At 43.1% G+C, this 21572-nt stretch overlaps 2 protein-coding genes across 2 annotated transcripts in view; one reads left to right on the top strand and one right to left on the bottom strand.

Annotated features, from left to right (window-relative positions):
* The first annotated feature begins 606 nt into the window (after positions 1-606).
* LOC105561851 (myosin-IA) lies at positions 607-16421 on the top strand. The gene is made up of 15 exons (XM_012012200.1): positions 607-922; positions 9892-9998; positions 10201-10396; positions 10626-10845; positions 10963-11175; positions 11281-11484; positions 11570-11768; positions 11848-12017; positions 12088-12348; positions 12472-12716; positions 12962-13124; positions 13208-13540; positions 13673-13863; positions 13935-14183; positions 14668-16421. Exons 1-15 carry the CDS (start codon positions 837-839, stop codon positions 14861-14863), a joined length of 3033 nt encoding a protein of 1010 aa, XP_011867590.1. The 5' UTR covers positions 607-836; the 3' UTR covers positions 14864-16421.
* Positions 16422-16520: 99 nt separating this feature from the next.
* Positions 16521-21572, bottom strand: part of LOC105561850 (ubiquitin carboxyl-terminal hydrolase 5) — a 6700-nt gene continuing 1648 nt past the window's right edge. The window contains exons 3-13 of the mRNA XM_012012199.1: positions 20236-20412; positions 19728-19834; positions 18937-19464; positions 18754-18825; positions 18487-18682; positions 18229-18381; positions 17956-18137; positions 17362-17741; positions 17075-17287; positions 16742-16851; positions 16521-16645 (exon numbers count right to left, since the gene is read on the bottom strand). Of these exons, the coding sequence (XP_011867589.1) occupies positions 16580-16645; positions 16742-16851; positions 17075-17287; positions 17362-17741; positions 17956-18137; positions 18229-18381; positions 18487-18682; positions 18754-18825; positions 18937-19464; positions 19728-19834; positions 20236-20412 (2184 nt within the window). The 3' untranslated portion in view covers positions 16521-16579. The remainder of the gene's footprint in view (positions 16646-16741; positions 16852-17074; positions 17288-17361; positions 17742-17955; positions 18138-18228; positions 18382-18486; positions 18683-18753; positions 18826-18936; positions 19465-19727; positions 19835-20235; positions 20413-21572) is intronic.

The following is a 21572-nucleotide window of genomic DNA, read 5'->3' as shown; positions in this document are numbered from 1 at the left end:
CTTTTAGCATTTTCACTACAGTGTGTAAGATATCTTACACACTGTAGTGAAAATGCTAAAAGTGAGCTAGTTTATCTCTTTTTAAAGGGACAGTTAGAAAGAGACAAAGTCGTTCACTTTTAGCATTTTCACTATATTGCAAGATACAGAATTAACCCCTAGTGAGTCACTTTTGTATCTTACACTGTAGCGAAGATGCTAAAAGTTAATAACTTTGTCTCTTTCTAACCGTCCCTTTACAAAGAGATAAAGTCGCTCACTTTTAGCATCTTCGCTACAGCGCAACATACAGAAATGGCCCTTTTGATTAACTACTCGGCGATTGAGTCATCGAGCGACGCTCGCGTCACTTTGTTCACGCGTGATTTGATTTCTTGTCGCTCGGAGAGGGCGACCGGGTCCAGGGTGAAGAATTGCAGAAATGCCCTCGATTCTATCGATCGAATCGGTCGTCGGAATCGTAAAACAATTACAATAATCCCTCCGCTCCGGGCCCCGGCGCGCGACGCGCGCGCCCCCGCCACGCACGGCACTGGCGCGCGCACCGTCATCGACCGCGGCGGGGCGGCGGGAAACGGCGAAGGGGCCTGAAGATGACCGCATTCGTCGCTCGCGCGCGAGATAGCGAGAGCGAGGCTGGCGGCGCGACGGTGCGAGCGAACGGCACCAGCCAACCGTCAGTGCGCGCGGATCGGTCGCGCGCGGTGGCAGCACACGTGGGCGGTTGACAAGTGCGGGCTATTACGATCGCGAGCGACGCGCGCGCGTGCCGTATTCGTGCCCGGTGCCGCGCGGTGCAGTGCGAACGAGCGAGACGCGAGACAGGCGAGACGGAGATGGCGAGCCACGACGTCGGCATCGGCGACTTCGTGTTGCTGGACGAAATCACGGCGGAGCGCGTGGTGGAGAATCTCAAGACGAGGTGCGTACCGTTCGCGCTCCACCCACCGGGTGGTGTTCGTGCCGGGCGACCCGGCGCCCCGCAACCCGCCGAAACGCGCGGACGCGATCCATGACAGGTGGACGGCGGGGAGCGCCCCCCCCCCCTGCCGCGCGATCGACGCTCGGTTCGCCGCTGCGCCCGCGAGAGGGCGTGGCCTGCGAGCGCGTCGCCAGGTGGTCTGGAGAGACGCAGGGGTTTAACATACGTTCACCTTCCCGCGCGGCCTCCCAACTTGGAGCCGAACGGGGCACCGTGTTGACCGGAGTAATTTTAGACGGCGCGCACACTTTCGGCGATTTTGCACTTCTCTTCACGAGAAGCGGAAGTTGCAGGCTCGGGGGGTCAATTCGGTAGCTTGCAATGTAGCGTAGACGCTGAAAGTGAGCGGCATTGCCTCTTTCTAAGGGGTTAGAAAGCTAAAAGCGAGTAGCCTCGTCTCTTTCTAATTGTCCCCTTAGAAAGTGACAGAGCCGCTCACTTTTAGCATTTTCACGTGTTGCAAGATACACACATGCACACAATTGACCCCCCCAGGAGGTCAATTCTGGGAGTCAATTCTGTATCTTACACCACAGTGAAAACGTTAAAAGTAAATATCTTCGTCCCTTTCCAACAGTCCCTTTGGAAAGAGACAGCCGCTCACTTTTGCCATTTTCACTATGTTGTAAGATACAGAATTGACCCCCTGTGTCTTACACTATAGTGACAATGCTAAAAGTAAGTAGCTCTGTCTCTTTCCGACTGTCCCCTTAGAAAGAGACAGAGCCGCTCACTTTCGCCATTTTCACTATGTTGTAAGATACAGAATTGACCCCCTGTGTCTTACACTATAGTGGCAATGCTAAAAGTAAGTAGCTCTGTCTCTTTCCGACTGTCCCCTTAGAAAGAGACAGAGCCGCTCACTTTTGCCATTTTCACTATGTTGTAAGATACAGACTTGACCCCCTGTGTCTTACACTATAGTGGCAATGCTAAAAGTAAGTAGCTCTGTCTCTTTCCGACTGTCCCCTTAGTAGGAGACAGAGCCGCTCACTTTTAGCATTTTGACTATTTGACTGGCCTACAAAATTAATTGCAAAAATTGTGAGGCTTCGTATATTGGTCAAACCAAACGACACCTAACTACACGTATCGAAGAACACGAGAGCAACATTAAAAAGCGCCATTGCAATCACTGAAATTTTATTTATATCAATACTGGCAAACTGATGAAATATATGTATAATTTTGACTATGTTGCGAGATACAGTAATTGACCCTCCAGGAGGTCATTTCCGGGGGTCAATTCTGTATCTTACACTATAGTGAAAATGTTAAAAGTGAGTAGCTCTGTCTCTTTCCAATTGTCCCCTTAGAAAGAGACAGCCGCTCACTCTTAGGGCCATCGCACACAAAATTGCATAGCTGCATGTGCATAGCATGAAAATCGTTTGAACCAATGAACATCGAACATTGAGTCGCCATATTGATTTACATAACGCGCTCATTGTTCTTGTGCTATGCATATGCAACTATGCAATTTTGTGTGCGATGGCCCTTAGCATTTCCACTACGCTGTAAGATACTGAATTGACCCCCCGGGAGTAGATTCCGATCGGAATTATTCTGTTCTCCCTCGATAGAAATCTCGGAAATGACTCAACAATTCCAATCGGAATCTATTTTGAAAATTTCCACGATAACCCGGGGGTCAATTCTGTATCTCGCAACATAGTAAAAGTGCTAAAAGTGAGCGGCTTTGTCTCTTTCTAAGGGGACAGTTAGAAAGAGAGCTACTCACTTTTAGCATTTTCACTACAGAATTGACCTAATGGTTAATGTTAGATGTATTATTAGCGAAAGTGAAGTTGCGCGCGCGAGGCGAGACTTCGTGTAGCGATAAAAGAGCAGAGCGAAATAACGTATATGTTGCGCTCTTCCGTTTCTCTCTGCCTCTCCTCCTTTCTTGCCTTTCACGTGCTTCGAATGTTATAAGCTCCTGGTGTATCTTGAACTTGACCCGCTGGCGACGTCCGGGGAGACGTCCGAGGTTGTTTCCACCGGACAGCCTTGGCCGGTTAATTTCTGGCAGACGATAGCCCGCGTTTTTGCGAGGCTCGGCCGCCGCAAGGCCCCTCTTTATCGTCGCGGCTGAAGACGAGGAAAACGTGTGGTTTAGCGGACGCGAAATCATTCCTGCAGCTTCGCATACACGGGCCATTTGACACGTTTTCCCGAAATGAAGCACAAATGGTAGAGTTAAATTTCAGTTCGTAAAATAATTCTTTTTTTTCGTAGATCTTTGAAGTAACTTCGGGTGATTTTAGAAAAATTTGAAGCGCTGCGGTCAAGGACTTATTTCGCATGAATACTGCTTGTCCTTCGCGAGAAATACTTGACCGCGGCACTTGAAGTTTATTCATTCTTCAGAAATCACGTGCGGATATGTCAGTTTAAAGATCTATAAAAAATGAACCACGAGAAGATCATTAATACACGAAACGATGCTTGCTTACACGTCGGTATTTTGGAAGTTGCGTCTGTTTGTGGAATAAAGAGGGAACTGTATGAACGTAGGTCGTCTGGTTTTTAATTTTCGAAATGAAAAATAAATTGGAGGAGATTAAAAAAGAAAAACCGGGCCTTTTCGATGCGACCTGATGTTCGCTGGAATCCGATGGTTTTTTACATCAGGTACTTTGTTCGTATTTTCTCTTATAAATGACTTTTTGACATGACTCCCCATGTATATATAAATTTACCTAGTCTTTTACAGCAAATAATAGATTGGTGGGAGAATAAAACATACAGTTTTCGACGTGTCTTCGAAACATCGTCGATCATCGAAATCAGATTCATCGGGAGGACACATTTTGCAATCGGAGCGACACAATTGCGATGTACACGCGCATATCGTGAGGCTAAATCTCGGAAGTGTAATTCACTCCTCGCCGTCTTTTCCACATTTTCCCGCGATCTCGTGTTTCGTACTTTCGTTCTCACATGACGATTCTCCAGCGACAAGCAGGACGGCTGCGCCGACACTAATTATAACTTAACTGAACGTTACTTTTCCGCGTGTATTACAAGCTGCAGCCTAGAAATAGACGGCGAAATAACCGAGTGCAGCGGACCACGGGTTGCTGCAGTTGGATTCTAAATGATAGCGATAAGATACGATCGGTTGTTAATCGACGTTAACCACAGCTAATTCGTCTTCCTCGTGTCTTCGCGGGCGGAGCTGCGATGTATCGAATTAAAAACGGCGATTAGCAAATTAACTGGGCTAACCGGAACCACGTTGCTATACAATGCTTAGGCCCGGTTTTTCATTTTCTGATTAAATGTTAGCCAGAGGTTAGTCGACAACCTGCTCTCTTCTTAGATAATAGAAAAAGATGGAGAGTCGACTAACTTCTGGTCAACAGTTAACCAGGAAATGAATAACCGGGCCTTATCGTATCATATCGTGTAGACAGTCATAGGGCGGTATTCACAGTCAGATCTTATATTTAAAATCGTCCTAAGTTCCCTAGATACTCCGTAGCCAATGAAATGTTTCACGCAGCACTTTAAGGCCGTAGAAATATTTAATATTGAGGAGCACATTCGGCTAATAACATGTTAAATCCCAAAAATATCTAGAAACTATACTCCGATCATAATCCAGCTGCGGCTCCACAAGCGTTTGTTTTATTTAATTTTGTAGAAAAATTGCTAAACGACTCTAACTGGCAAATTCTAATTAATATTTTTGCAATAAATTTCTTTGATTAGAATTTGCCAGTTAGCGTCGTTTAGCAACTTTTCTACATTGGTCAATCATGTATTGGCGTCAAATAATTCTCCACTTTATTTAATTTTGTTATTCAATTATAAGAGCCACGTGAAAAAGTTAATTATTTTATTAAGCTATAATCGTTAGTTATTATACTATTCAATATGCTTCTTCGGACTTTCATTGTATTCTGTAATTTCCAAGTCGAATCGTTTCCAACGCGGACAACATTTTCTCTTATTTACCTGAAAATCTTGTAATGGGACAACACGATTTGTTACTCAGTCAGAGAGATAAGCGTAATTCGAGATAAAACGTATACGTTCTCGCGTTGCAACTATGCTGCAGAAGTCGGCAGTTTGGGACTTCACAGTTGTAAAACTTGTAGAAGTTAAGAAAAAAACGTTTTGTAAAATTAATTATTAATAACATGAATTTAAATTAAAACGTATAGTATTAAATTACAATGTACGGTAAAATTTCAAAAAACTCTTGGAAAATTTTCTTCGAAACGCCACGTTGTCCCACGACTACATGGTTTTCGGATAAATTTTAAGAGAAAATTCTCCCCGTGAAGGATACAGTCGATCGTGATTTCATGAACGGGATTCTTATACTCTGTTTCGCGAATACCAAATTATCCGGAATGATTTCCAAAGACGGGCGAGTCACGGAAGAAAATCGTCGCTCCGTGTCTCGCAAAAAGGGACACGTCAGGGAAGCTACTCCGATTCACTTGGCGGTTTCGTCTGTGTCGCGGGGAGCACGGAATTGAATATCACACTGCGAGCAACTGTGACGGAAGCGACGACATTATACCTGTTGCGCGGTTACGCGCGGGTGTATCGTTTCGCGGATAAAGGCTCACGCAATTGCGCGCTGCAGTTGCGTACATTCGCCGCGAAATCGCACACGCACAGAGAGACCCGGAGAGACAAGTAGCGTAATTCGAGATAAAGCGTACGTTCTCGCTGCAACTATGCTGCGAAAGTCGGCAGTTTAGGACTTTACAATTGTAAAAGTTGTAGAGATTAAAAAAAAATGCTTTATAAAGTTAATTATTAATAATATAATATTTTATTAAATAAAAACGACAGGCGAACGTTCGAATTGGTCAAACAGAATCTGTAGAGCTTTTTAATATAATATAAGAAAAATACCGAGACACCAAAGGTCCGTGCGATGTCTGCGATATTTGATAATTGATCTCGAGTATCTGTTCGATGTTCGTGTAAATGTCGCTGGGGGATGGAAGTTGCATATGTTTTCCCCCGTAAAGTACCTACGCTGGATAGAGATTTGATGTAATTCGCCGAAGGTCAATTCTATATAATGCGTGACGCATATCGTTCTTGGAAGGCGTACATTCATGAGTGAAAATGGATTTACGCGCTCTGATTCATCGCGCACTGGGATCTCTACTGATATTACGTGAAATCTTGAATAATCTACACGTTAGATTGACTCGGAAAGCACGGAGGCAGCGTGTTTAATTAGGCAGAAATATCTAATTGGATATGTGCTCAAATTATATCGGAATCTATCGCTTAGACGAACATGTCTCGTTGGATAGATGTGGTTTACATAAATCCAGTAATTATTTGAAACCAGCCAAACATCAAGAATATGTAACATCAAATATCTCATTTTTTAAAATAATATATAATATAAAATATCTAAATACTTTTCGCGATAAATTAAAAACAAGAGTTATTTAGACACCAACATCCTGTCACGGCTCTTTAGCTTCTTTTCTTCGAATTTGTGTTTATCACGCGAGAGCCTTACGAATTTTTTTGATTTTATAAAATATCTAATTTAAAATAATAGAATTAAAGTCGCAAAATAGACGCGTGGACAACGTCTTTATACTGTTATTGCGACAAATATTATCATATGCTTCGGTGGTCGAATTGGTGAGACGCCCGCTTAGAGTGTAGGGAGGTGCAGGTTCAAAATTTTTCGCAATAAATTTTCTGCATTGACAGAGAAATTAGCAAATGTGGCCAGCTGTGGTCGAATAAAATTTGGAATTTTGGTATTGTACTGGCAATTTGAAGAAACTAATCTTAAAAAAAATAGAGATCGAAAACTTCGATTACGGTTCGAAAGAGATCCGATTCGTATTAAATCTGCAAAGAGAATATTAATCCCTAAGAGTGAACGAGACTTTGCTTTTCAAATTGTTACAATGCGAGTAAACTACTAACAATAAACATCGGCCTGCTTATCGTGACCTTATCGAGTAATCTGCTTGAGTAGTATTTTCCGGCGAAACCGTCGTATCAGCTTTATTTCGTGCAATTGTAGACCAAGCTCGTATCTTTCCGAACGATACCGAACTGCGACACCTCGTATCGTACTGACTCCACTGGATTTCGAACGGGTTCGCGCGCTATTTCTTTTCCTCCGACAAATCCGTGGACACTTACCCCGCCCGCCGTTCTAAAATGTTGCTAAACTGCAACTTTCACGAGAAAGAAGCGAGAAGAAACGTACCGGGAAAACGCACGTCAGGTTCTTGCCTTTATATTCAACGTTAAGCGTGACCGTTTGAATCGTACTCGTGATAAAATATTCTTCTCTTTTTTTCCCCTCAGAAGCAGCATCTATGAAATTATTTTTAATGTAAAACGCGTCTATTTTCTCCTGGTAGTTTTAACGGTTTCACCGAGAGAAAGATCTGCAGAATTGGAGGTCTCTCGAATGATTGTATACGCGATACCAAATAATTGGTAGTCGCGATACAATGCAGAAGGGATGCGGAACAATTAAAGAAAGAGCCTCGGCGCGTCTCTTTAACATTCGCCTCTACTCGCAGGTGGGGCATAATGCTCGTAATGACGTCACGATGACGTCACCTCGATGTTATGCACGACAATGAAAATTATATTGACATACTTTAAAGAGACTCGTTTACCTGAATTTAAAGTAGCACATTTAAAGCTTCTATACGTTATTTTGAAAAATAATATAAAGTAATAGATTTCATGGTTTATTCTATAATACAGTCTCATTGATTTTTGATACCATTATTTCTATCTTTTAGTTCTAAAAAAATCTAGACAAATCTACACTGTTTATTGCGGTAAATATTACCACGCATCTCACAATCAGTGGTCGAATTGGTGAGACGCTCGCCTAGTGGGGAGGTCCAGGTTCAAACCCTGGCTGAGGTAATATTTTTCCCAATAAATAAAAAGTAACATTATTTAGACACTAGCATCCTGTCATGGCCCTATGTATTTGTGTTCATTAGATACTACAAAATTTTATTAATCGTTAAAATTACGCGGACTTAATATGCGTTTCTGAATTCCATTAGGCCGAGTGGGCGGTTAATAATACACCCACAGAAAACATTGCCGGATCCAATGCTATTACACTTGAATGTATCGTAAAATAGGATCGATGTAGCGCCAATCATATTTATTATAGAGAAAGGAATATTGTGATATCTTAAAAATTCTAAAATCTAGAATAAACTGATAGTATGCATCGTCTTTTGTCGAATATCGTGTTGCCAACTTCGTGCGTTGTAAGATGGAGGGAGAATTTATTCTAAACGCAAGAATATTAGTAAATCAATCTTCTGTAATTCGATAAAGGAAAATGAGAATTATTGATTTTGTTTTGTATATTGTCTTATTTTTATACTAAATGAGGTTGTGAGAAATACAAATGCGTCAAGAATACTTTCTGTTTCGGTAACAGAAAGTCCTTTCTGAGGGTGTAGGGATACATAGTCGTTCCGTGCCGAAACCTTGTTCTGCCTAGGAATCAATTTAACATTTCGAACTGTAATTCCGAAACCCAGCTGGTTTCTGCTCCCTCAAATTAAGCGCCGCAATACGGACTGATTATCCGCGATTGACCTGGGACGAGATTTCACTCTTATCGATTTGTGTCGTCGTTTCGTACGACGACTCATGCCATCCGCGACGCCGCGGAGGAGGGCGCGAGGGCAGGCTCGTTTAGCGGTGAAACGCGCGACGGGAGAACGAGCGTATCCTCGAATACAGGCGAGCGTATATGCGGTCCGTGTAATCCTTATCGGGGGCTCGTGCCAACCGTGAGTCATCATCATCCTCGAGTCGTTGCATTCGGACTGCGCTCGCGTCATTTCCACAAGAGTCAGCCTCATCATGGTCAATGATACGAGCGATGATATAACAATTATTGCGAAGGGGAACAAGTGAGGCAAGGGTGGATGAAGAGATGGTCACGATCACAAAAATCTAGAATTGCTCTGCGTTAATTCAGATTTCCCTGCGGAATTGATTAGGGTATTAATAATTAATGCTTCACATACACCGAGAGAATTTTCTCTCAAAATTTACCCTGAAAATCGTGGGACTACATGGCAGTCTGAACAACTTTACGAGAGTTTTTTGAAAGTTTACCATACATTTTACTAGTAAAGTGTATACTTACGTATACTGGATTTTACTAGTAAAATACACTTTACTAGTAAAATAACTTAAGTATAATTACTATTGAAATGTATGGCAAACTTTCAACCAAAACTCGTATAAAGCTCTTTGAAATGCCATATTGTCCCACGATCACAATATTGTCACGACAAATTTTAAATAAAAATTCTTCCCGCGTAATTAATAATAAATAACGAAGGCCGATTGATTAGAATAACGCTCTTATCTGGATTTATAGTTCTCCAATTTGTCAGAATGCAGCGTTCCTTTTCAAATTGGGATTGGAAGAGACCATTAAGACGTTCAAATACGTTTTACACGTCTCGCCGCGTGTAGAAGAATAATTATTTACATTGGCGAGCGCGCAATTGTCGTCGAACTGAGGACAAGTGACTCATTATGCTTCGGTAATCTCGATGTCGATCTCTTGTACGGCCGATAGCACTTATCTTTCGTTTTCGTGGATATCGAATGTCTATAATCTTCACAGGACCGTGAAACTATTACGAACTAACGAACAATTCCTTAGGAAGCTAAGTACTTTAGAATTGTGCGGCCTGCGTACATAACTTTATGTACAAGACTGCTCGCCTCGGTTTCCTGAAGATTATTATCGAGAGAAAGATTTCGTTTTAATCATGTGAATTTGCTGAGCAAAAACCTGGCTTCGATTAATTTTAATTATTTCTACTCTTTTCCCTCGCGTCCTCTCAGACTTTTTCCCTTAATATAATTTCACTCTTCGCATTCTGTTGCAGATTTAACGGAGGAAAGATTTACACGTACATCGGCGAGGTCTGCGTGAGCGTGAACCCTTACAGAAACACCAATATCTACGATGTGGACCAGATTAATAAGTACAAAGGTACGATCGAGTTCGAAAGAACGGTATACCAATAATTTTCACTTCGAGGTGAATATTTGATTGACTGGAACAAAAAGAATTTTCTTGTAAAATTTATCCCGCGATCACATAATTTAATTTCTCCCCCGTGCATCGGGACAAACGAAAAATGTGCGCGTTTAATTATAAATTTCGTCGCTCTTATTTTCAAAATCATTTCCAGGGAGAGAACTGTTCGAGAACCCGCCGCACATCTTCGCGATCGCGGACGCGGTGCACAAGGAGATGAAGCAGCAGGGCAGGGACACTTGCATAGTCATAAGCGGCGAGTCGGGCTCCGGTAAAACGGAAGCCAGCAAAATCATAATGAAGTACATTGCCGCCGTGACCAATCTCAGCGGCCAGCAGGAGATCGAGAGGTGCGAGGCTGTCAGTTTAGAATGTATTGGCAATTAGCCTCCGCTATCTAATCTGCCTAGCGCGAATCCCTATGAATGATAAGATTAAATTCATCTTTTAGAAACGATCGTACGTTACTCAATCGCATGCAGCGCTTAACGTGAAATAGAGAAAGATTCCGCCGAGACGATGCCGATGTGACACCTTCGTTTCCCAACGCGGCTAAAAACGATTGCATTTTTTTTTCAGGGTGAAGAACATCCTCATCCAGTCCAACTCGATATTGGAGGCGTTCGGCAACGCCAAGACAAATAGGAACGACAACTCGTCGCGCTTCGGGAAGTACATGGACATCAATTTCGATTTCAAGGGAGACCCCATCGGCGGCCACGTGACCAATTACCTCCTCGAGAAGTCGCGGGTGGTCTATCAGCAGAAGGGAGAGCGCAACTTTCACTGCTTCTATCAGGTTCTGTTCGCTCGCGCTCGCTGATTTCGCACCCGAGACTCCCCGTCGCGCGCGCGCGCGATTGGAAACTAGGAATAAAAGACATCAACATCGTAGAAATAATGTTGAATTTTTCAGTTACTGAACGGCTGCAGCGAGGCCGAATTGAACAAGCTGCGCTTGGTCCGCGACCCGGCCGCTTACTACTTCATCGGTAGCGGAAGCAACAACAAGACCGCCACTTCCGACAGAAGCGACTACAAGACCGTTTGCACCGCAATGTCCATCCTCGGCTTCTCCACGACCGAGACGCAGACGATATGGAGTATCATCGCTGGTATCTTGCACTTGGTAGGCGATTGGCACGAAAGTCGAACGTTTTTCGCAATGCTGACGCTTCGTCCGGTCCAATTGCACGCTCGCTGCCACGTGATTGATCTCTTTGTCGCTTTTCAGGGTAACGTCACCTTCAGGCTGGACGATGACAAACTCATAATGGAGAATAAAAGCGCTTTAAATGACACCGCTAACTTGTTCTCCATCAACTCGAAAGACCTGAGCACCGCTCTCTCGCAGAGAGTCATAGCGGCGGGCGGAGAAGTCATGCAGAAGACTCACACCTTGATAGAAGCCGAGTACGGTCGAGATGCATTAGCGAAGGTACGTTGAAGTTAATTAATTTTCTCATAGAGTCTCCTGTGATCTAATCGACATGTATTGATAAAGATTTTTGTGAATCTTTCAGGCTATATACGAACGATTGTTCACATGGATAGTGTCGCGCGTCAATGGGTCGATCAACGTAAATAACAGCGACGACATGAAGAGATACGGTACGCTGATCGGCGTGCTCGATATCTACGGTTTCGAGATCTTCGACATGAACAGCTTCGAGCAGTTTTGCATCAATTATTGCAACGAAAAGCTGCAGCAGCTTTTCATCGGTGAGTATGAGATGCTTGGTATGCGCGGGGATAGCTCGGACGTGAGATTCACAATTGTAATTGCGAACTTTTGTCGCAGAATTGGTCCTGAAACAAGAGCAAGAGGAGTATCAGAGGGAAGGCATAGCTTGGCAAAACATCGAGTACTTTAACAATCAGATTATTTGCGACTTGGTCGAGCAAGCGCACAAGGGGATTATAGCAATCATGGATGAAGCTTGCCTCAACGTCGGGAAGGTCACCGACGAGGTAGTTGGGAGATCTAAAGTTTCGAGCGGAAGATTGTCTTGCGAGAAATACAAAACGCGCCCTTTTCCAGATGCTTCTCAACGCAATGGATAAGAAGTTGATGAATCATCATCACTACAGCTCTCGGCAATTAAAACCGATGGACAAAGAATTGGAGCACAGAACGCAGTTCAAGATCAAACACTATGCGGGCGATGTGATTTACAATATCAACGGCTTCCTCGACAAGAACAAAGACACACTTTTCCAGGACTTCAAACGTCTTCTCTATCAAAGCAAAAATTCTGTGCTTAGCAAAATGTGGCCCGAGGGTGCGCAGAATATTTTGAAGGTACGGAAATGATCGCTAGTGTGTGTTGAATATTATAACAGTGTTTTTAACACTAAATGTAGATAGATTTTATTGATCTGAGGAAGATTGTGTCTAAATAAATCTGCGTATTATTTCTTTTAGACGACAAAGAGGCCTTTAACCGCTGGCACGTTGTTCCGCAACTCTATGATTGCGCTGGTGAAGAACCTAGCGAGCAAGGAACCCTTTTATGTCAGATGCATAAAACCAAACGAGGTAAAGTCTCCAGTCGTGTTCGATGACGAGAGAGTAAATCATCAAGTGAGGTATTTGGGACTTGTGGAGAACATTTTGGTGAGACGAGCTGGTTTCGTGTACAGACAACAATACGACAGATTTCTGAAAAGGTATTGAATCTGTTAGAACGCAGTTAAGGATCAACACTTCAAATTGGACAATCATTGAATAAGAATAGAAGGAATTAATAAAAATCAAATAAAAGAGAAACAAAATGACGTCTAGAAAATATAAAGTAATGAGAATCATCTGGGACTGTACAATTTACGAATTATTTTTCCAGCTATTAAACAATTTATCAATGTTTTAAGTTTAAATTCTGGAATACGCAATAAATTTAATTTGTTGGTGTCAGGTACAAAATGATATCACAATACACATGGCCGAACTTTCGAGGCGACAGCCACAAGGAAGGCGTACGCACATTGATGGACGAGAAGGGTTTCTCGCACGACGTTAAGTACGGTCACACGAAGATCTTCATTCGTTCGCCGCAGACCCTATTTGCATTAGAAAAGGTCGGCCTGATTTAAATTTTATGCATCACAGGCGACCGTATTTTGCAGTCGCAGCGAATATTGATTAATTATTTCATTTGCAGATGCGCAGCGACTTAATACCGGGCGTCGTGATTCTCCTGCAAAAGCAATGGCGAGGCTACCTCTGCCGTCAGAAGTACAAGAAGATGCAGGCAGCGTTGGTGCTGATGAAGCACTACAGACGATACAAACGACGGGTCTACGTCAAGCAGCTCGAGCGTACGTTCAAGGGCGCCAGGAATATGCGAGATTACGGCAAGAGTTTGCAGTGGCCGCGCGAGAATTTCGCCGTGAGGCACGTGGTGCCCGCTTTGAGGAACATGTACGCGAGGTGGTGGGCGTGGATGGTGCTCCGAGCGATTCCGCGGGAGGACTGGCCGCAACTTCGGCTGAAGGCACGACAATTTTCGCCGCTTATTCTATCCTTACTACTTGACAGCTGATCAATTTTGCTAGCTGGAATGGATTATTGATAGCTCAATGCGATCCGCTAATTGTACAAATTATGCAATGAATTTGATTTGCAGATGGCCGCGGGCGCCGTGTTGCGTTCGAAGCGGTCTTACTGGGGCCAGGACCGTCGCTGGGAGGGAAACTATCTGTCCAGGCCGGACGAGAATCCTCTAAACAACGTTTTCAACTCGTCGATAAACAATCTGCGAAACAACGATCACTTCAAGACCGTCCTGTTCAGCGCGTTTATTAGGAAGACCAACAGGTTTCTCGTTTTGCCGATAATCTTGCCGATCTCGCAACAGACAGTATTGTAATCCGAGAAATAATGCGCAGGTTCAACAAGCCGGCGGATCGTGTTCTGGTGGTGACGGAGCACACTGTGTACAAGCTCGACAGCATCAAGTTCAAGAACTTGAGAAAAGGCATGCCGATAGCGGAAATCACCGGCCTAAGCGTTTCCCCTGGGAGAGACCAGCTTATTACGATTCATTCGAATCGCGGAAACGATTTCGTCCTATCGATCGTCGCCAAAGACGACAGGATCGGAGAGCTGGTTGGCGTGCTGAGCAACCGATACTATCAGTAAGTAGAAAATATTTTGAAGGCTCAATAATATCTGCACGGGAAGAATTTTCATTTAAAATTTATCCTAAAAATTATGTAATCGTGGGACAACACGGCATTTCGAACAATTTTATGAGTTTTTTGAAATTTTACCATACGTTTCACACACTGGTAATTATACTTACAATTAGTATACATTTTACTAGTAAAATGTATGGTAAGATTTCAAATAACTCTCCTAAAGTCCTTTAAAATGCCATGTCGTCCCACAATCATATAACTTTCAGGCTAAATTTTAAGAGAAAGTTCTCTCTGTGTAATATGCGAATGATACATTTCTAGATACATATTGTATGTAGAAATATATCATGTGTGCGTCAAAACGTTCGTGGTCTCCGAAAACTTTGATAACTGGTTCAAGCGAATTCCGGGGTGCACATTTTTCATTTACTCGTAATTTCATTTGAAAGAATCATTAATGTCTATTTTTTTTCTTGTATAGACTGCGTGGCGCCGACCTGCACGTCACAGTGGACGTGAGGTTCAAGTGCATGCTCGGCAACAAGAGCAAATTGTTAAACATCGAAGTGATGCCCGACGTGATCGAGCCCACGTTCAAGAAGGACGGTAATCAAATCGTCTATGCCATTCCATCGTCGATGGGCATCATCGACGGCGGTGCTAATACAAGACAATAGATTCGCATTGGTCAATTATAAAGTCCGACGAGACTTATTCGAGACTGTATCATAAAAAAAGTACATATTTTTTAATAATTTACTGTTATCAAACGTGCGGTTGTCCTACACTCAGCACGTGCGATTTAAAGAGACAATATGCAGTACTCGAAGTTCGCATTTGAAAGTTTTTCCTCGTTGAATCGATGCCTTTTACATATTTTTCAATTTGCAATATTAACCACGTTGTGACGAATGTCAATGCGACATTTTACTACGACGGAAGTTCGATCAATGTTTATATCTGTTGCGCAATCAAACGTTCAAATTAAATGTGATGTCCAAGTTCTCATTACATATATTATCATAGGCATATATTATATGTATATTATTGTAGACGTATTGCTGGAAATTCAAGCGCAGGTTTCTTTCCGTGATAAGAATGTTGACAAGAATGTTTATAATTATGTTTCAAAAACATTATTGGTTTTCCCCCAGCGACATTATAACTTCTAAAGTTATCTCTTTTGTGCTACGTTTCAACAATTTCAGCGATAAGTATTTTTAATTTCTTGAAGAGTAAACGCTGAGAAATTTGAAATCTCGTCAACTGTGGTGCCTGCATAATGGATACACTTATGTCAAGAGTATGTAAAAAAAGAAAAGATATCGCAGTACAAGTTAATTACGTGACACATGCGAGTCACTTGCGTAGCGTGAAGCACATGAGAAATTTGATAAACTCTCCGCACGCTGATATATTCCATCAAGTATAGCGCCCACGACGCATTTCTCTGTAAATACTCTATAATATATTATAAATATTATTAGCTTGTAATGTGCGGCGTGAGGGAGAGCGAGACGTGAAATCCACGAGAGTCGAGTTTTACCGGAGGATGTAACAGTGAATGCGTAATTTATAAGAGAATAACTTAAACGTTATTCATCGAGTTGTTCCTTTCTCAGAGGAAGACGCTACCGACGTGTTACGGTGATCATGCAGAATCATCCCTTTTCTCATCAACCGCAATGTGCCGTAAGCTTGTGGCCTTCTATTTACTACCAGATCGAAATACTTTTCAAAGATTTTTTACATAAATGTTTAAATACAAAAAGCACACAGTGTGACAGAACAAATAAATATATACATATACGAGTGCGAAAACAGCGCGACGAAACTCTAAATATACATGTTACCGTACACCAGTGTGCCTGCTAACTCGATTCAAAATATAACGAAAGTTAAACGCGTCCTTTTCCAAAGAAAGTTTTGGATCTTCCCGTGTACTTAGATTTAGAGAGACTGTATAGGAATATATGTATACATAAAGCTTAATCAAAAATATATATTATTTTGACGTTAATTCGACCGAGTGGAAACGAACTTGTTATGCATTGCCATAGAGTCCGGTACTTATGCATTTATGAAGCATTCATTAAAAACGACATAGTTCGCTTTTTGTAATCCATAGAACAAAGCGTTACTTTATTTTTCCATTGGCAAATGTAATCGAGCGCTTTAAAAACACGTTTAGAAATGTGCCATTGTTAGAAAATAAAGTGGAATTTTTATCTTATACTTCTTGTACGCTCCCTTATTCTTTTCTTATATTCGTGAAAACCGACCGCATTATTTGACACATTACCAATCCGTACAGTACCTATATAATATAAAAAGTGTTTGTATCAGTTTTTTATTGTTGAAAAGCAACATCTTTATACAAAACAGCAGTTATACTAGTCGACCCGTTGATACATGTAGATGTATCCTAGTTCTTTCGGCGGGTTTTCCGATAAAGCGACCTGCAATAAAAAATTCGTGTAAGAAGAGAAACACCAAAGTTTCCGGAGATGACGATCCCGTAAGACCTAAGGATCGTCTAGGAATAACTGCCGTACTTTTTCGTCATTAAATATCACCCATCGGTCTTCCTTCAGCAAGTGGCAAACGTAATGGCCTACCATCGTCGATGTGCCCATATGCGATATAAAGCCCACTAATTTGTATCCTAAAAACGCAGAGAAGCTTAAGCGATTCCCCTCTACAAGAGCCACAAGCTTTATAGATCTCAATAATAATTCATTAATGCGCCAATCCTAATTTCTTCTCATCTCATTTGTCCGTTTTGGTGTATCGCGTTCATATTGTTTGTAAGAGATCGTGTACTTTCTCTCGAATTATTGATGGTACGACAATTCGCGGGCTGAAAAATACGCGATCTTGTGACTTACGACTGTTTCCGTCTCTGAACGACTCCTTCGACGGCACCACGTTACCGTCCGTTTCCGGGGCGTCGAGCTCGGCTTGGTGACTGAAAATCCAATCGGCCGCGCGCTCCAGATTGTTGTTAGTCGCCTTTAACGCCTTCGTCGCTTGCTCCCGCGTAAAGCCCATGCTCGTTACCATCTCCAGAGCGGCTTGATCTGGCACAAACTTGTCTTCGCCTGAAATCAATAGTCAGATAAACGAAGATCCGATCAGTCGGCCACGATTTCGATGCTGTAGCGTGTCGATCTACCATGCCTAACGTCGACTCCTGGCGGCACGAACGGCTCGTCAAAGTCGGAATCCGCGATGTGCTCCATCACCCAATTGGTCGCGGCCTCGAGGCTGCGGTTCTCCGTGAAGTATAGGGCTCGTTTACACGCGTTCGGCGAGAAGCCTATGTCCGTCAGTTCCCTCAGGAGAACCGTGTCGTAGACGGGCGGCGGCGGTACCGCGCCGTCCGGCAACAGTTCCTCGCCGGACTGCAGACCGTTTCCGCGCAGGAAGCTCAGGTCCACCGTGTCCGGCATCTCCACCGCCACGTCCAGCTTGATGGGCGTCCAGTCCTCCTTCACGGTGAACTTCTTCAGGTGGATTAGCAAGTAATCTGGGAAGCTGGCCAATCTGGTGGTCCTAAGAGAAATAATCAAATAAAAAGAATTTGCTGCAAAACATTAGATCTGCTCGACTTTTCACGATTGTGCTGATAAAATCATACACTCGGATATGCAGCAGATTACAATATTTTTAATTACTGAACGTAATCAACAACTAATGCGTAAAGGCCTGTGTCCGCAATGCTAAAGAATTTGGATCAATTTTTACCGATGAGTATAGTTATATTTACTTGTGTGCTATCGTCTTCTCGTTCAACGCCGAGCTGTAGAACTGTTCCACAATTTCCATGCGGCTGAAACTTTCGAGGCACGACGACAACTTGATACGAGGTCTCACGAGGGTGCTGGAATCCAGTTTCTGCCCCTTCGCCTCGGCTTCCCTTTTCTGAGCCTCGTATGCAGCTACCTCGTCCTTGACATGTCGTTTGATTAGTTTTGGCGAGATGAAACGTCATTTTTCAAAAAGAAAAAAAAAGAACCAAACGCGTTTTGAACGCACGCACCTTGTTCACCGCAGCGTCCAACGGTATCGGCAGCGGCAGGATGTACTCCGGCCGACTGGTGTACTTGACCTTGTTGGACATGCCACACTGGTATCTCTCCTCGACTTTGAATTTGAAACACTCCGTCGGGCACACCTCGTTTCGATTGTTGCGCTATTGAATCACAATTTCGCAATTAAAATCTTTAGCGTAGCTCAACAATAGATCTGGCAGCGCACGAACAACTCAATTGCCACCGGAAGCAAAATGAATAATTACACTGAGCAGATTAATCAGATAAAGGAGGAACTCTTGGGCGTCTTGTTGCCGATTCGAGAAGAAACCAGGGTGCCCGCGCCCGATCAGGACCTTAAACATCCGCGGCGGAATACCCTGCCGCGACTCGTCGTCCGTACTGGATTTGCTCGGTTTATCCGAGTATTTGCCAGAGAGTAAACCGATGCCCAATTTCGCCCTGAAAAAAATTGAGACTTGTCAAATTGTACCTCGGAGTTTTCAGACGGTCGCCAAATCGCCGCAACTCACATTTGAACGTTAATGTCCGACGCCGGGTCGTTGTAATTATCGGCGAATATTCTCGGTGCTTTCTCCACATATCTGAAATTTACCGGCAATTACTCGACGTCGATCCTACAATGTTTCTTTTATCAAAGAGGACTCTACCAGTCCTACGTGCGGTCGAGGCGAAAGTCATTCGCGGAAACGCACCTCTTAACAAAATCGGGAATAATAAACAGCATTTGCATGACGCTGTTCAGGTAACAGGAATTCCCGAGATTGGTCAGCCCGGTGTAGCCGGAGCCGTACAACGGGGTCAGTTTGCTGGCCGCTTCCTGAAGGGAGACCCACTCGCCGAACTTTTGATTCAGATCCAGTTCCAGTTCGATCATCGACTTGTCCGTCTTCTCCATCTGCGCGATGTTGATGCCCCAGTGCGACAGATGCGCCGTCAGATTCGGGTCGTCCACCATGTCGTCCTCGTCGTACGAGAACACGTCGGCCTTGCCACCCTTCGTGATCGTGCCCAGTTTCACGGCCAGGGGATAACCGGTCACGCGGTAGTGCTCCTCGGCGTGGCCGTTGCCGCCACTCCCGTCGTAGAACTTGCGACCGCAGAGCACGCTGCCGTCGGTCAGATTGAGCCAGAGATTCTGCGTGAGGTCGCACTTCTCGCACTTCCAGCCGCTCGGTGGGATCCTCTTGCCGTTGTCCAGTTGCTTCAGAGTCGCGGCGTGTCTAAAAAATCCCCCGCAAACTTTACAAACTTGCCTGAGACAAAGATTTCCATTCGGAGAGCCAGACGTTGCTCCAGCGATTGAAAGGAAAGTTCGAAGGAAAGTTGAATTCTTATAGACTCCGACTGATAATTTGAAGGCGATGTAAAATCACGTTTGTGATTATAAGCAATACTCTGATATTTGATTTAATACATTCGCGCGATTTAGTTAAGACCGAGCCAATTGACAAATTCCACGATAATTCTTTTGAGAGAAACTCACTTCGACTCCGCCCTGACTTCTCCGTCCCACATGCTGGCCACAGCTTCCACCTGCGCCACCGCCCATGCGCCTTCCATTTGTAACACAGTCTTGACCGCCTGTTCCACCTGCAGACAGTATTGTGCATTTTAAACGTTTTGTTATCAATTTTATATCGCGGGGAGAATTTTTTCTGAAAATTTATCCTGAAAATCATCGGACAACGCGGCGTTTCGAAGAATTTTACGAGTTTTTTGAAATTTTGCCATACATTCTGCTAGTAATTACACTTAATATACATTTGACTAGTAGAATGTATGGTGAAATTTCAAAAAACTCTCGTGCAGTTCTTCGAAATGCTACGTTGTCCGAGATTACATGATTTTCCAGGTAAATTTTAAGAGAAACATGAGCGATACTTTCCTCGCCAGTGACTAAATGACAGAACAATTAATATTATTCGACCATAACTGCGCGGAAATTTTAAGAGAAAATTCTCTCCGCGCGCAATCTCGCAGATGAATTCTACCTTTTCAGGCAGATCGCTCCCTGGATAAGCGATAGTGAGGAAATCAGGTAGAATGACTATCTGGTAGGTCTCGTCGTAGATGTACTTCTGCTGGTCGGGCATGAATCCACCGACCGTCCCGATCGCCAGCCGCGTGATTTTCTTTTCAGGCCCATCTCCCTGCTCCTCAGACGGAATCTACAAACAATTTTGCCACATGATTTCCGAATTTAAATGCGGAAGCAATCGTATATCTCTCTTGTCGATGCGACCTATCAATTATTCTTACCAACAAAGACCAGAGCATATTCTGTAAATGATAACATCATTACGTGCTTTGCACAGATATAATATGCCACAGAAAAACTATGCAAAGCACGTAATTTTATCATTAACGTTTACAGAATAGGCCTCTAAGTCTCGTTCGCATACAAATGTAATTACACATTACATTAATGTATTGACAACAATTAATTAACAGCTGAGCACTTGACAGAAGCTCTAGATGGAATATTTTATTTATTAATGTAGAAAAATTGCTAAACGACGCTAACTGGCAAATTCTAATTAAAGAAATTTATTGCGAAAAATATTACCTCGGCCAGGGTATAAATTTCTTTAATTAGAATTTGCCAGTTAGCGTCGTTTAGCAATTTTTCTACATTGGTTAATCATGTACTGGCGTCAAGTAATTCTTTACAAGTTCTATTTCTTTTAACCCATAGACTTATATAGATAGACTGCGCGTCCTTATGCGCGCGCTGAAGATCATAGTATAACTGGTAGGTCCACTCAGTTATTTGTTTCGTTTTGCGTCGATCCCTTCTGCACACCCGACATTGTTCTGGGCAGACCGACGAGACAAAAGTTGTATGTGCGGTAGTGTGGCTTTGATGAATATACACACACACACATGGCTGGATCCTGCCCGAGTGCATGGTGGAATACCACGTGATCGAGACCACAAGGATCAAAGGGGCCGGCAGGGAGTGGACCTACTAGTTATGCAGGGTGTCTCATTTTAAATGATCCACGCGAATATCTCCAAAAATATGAAAGATACGGAAAAACGTTGCAAACGAAAGTTGTTTGGTTCGAAGGGGGACATAAGGTGGTGCTATTGACTTGACCTTGGACAGTCATTTGAAAGTCACGTGAAGTTCATCTTTAATTTTTTTAACGGAACCTCCTATTGTTTATTACACTATTTTATTCTACTAATTAATATGAACAACTTTTGTCCGAAACATTTCTTGATTTGCCTAATACTTCTTCAGATATTCAAGAGAAGATTTGTAACTTTTTCAATGTTTAGCTTATGATATCTCGACAACTATTTGTTAGGGGAAAAAGTAGTA

The sequence above is a fragment of the Vollenhovia emeryi genome, unplaced genomic scaffold (assembly GCF_000949405.1).
Source record: "Vollenhovia emeryi isolate VEMERY1.0 unplaced genomic scaffold, V.emery_V1.0 DF939199.1, whole genome shotgun sequence".
Lineage (NCBI taxonomy): Eukaryota > Metazoa > Arthropoda > Insecta > Hymenoptera > Formicidae > Vollenhovia > Vollenhovia emeryi.
The sequence above is the reverse complement of the archived record's forward strand: the minus strand, read 5'-3'. Positions and strand labels throughout refer to the sequence as shown.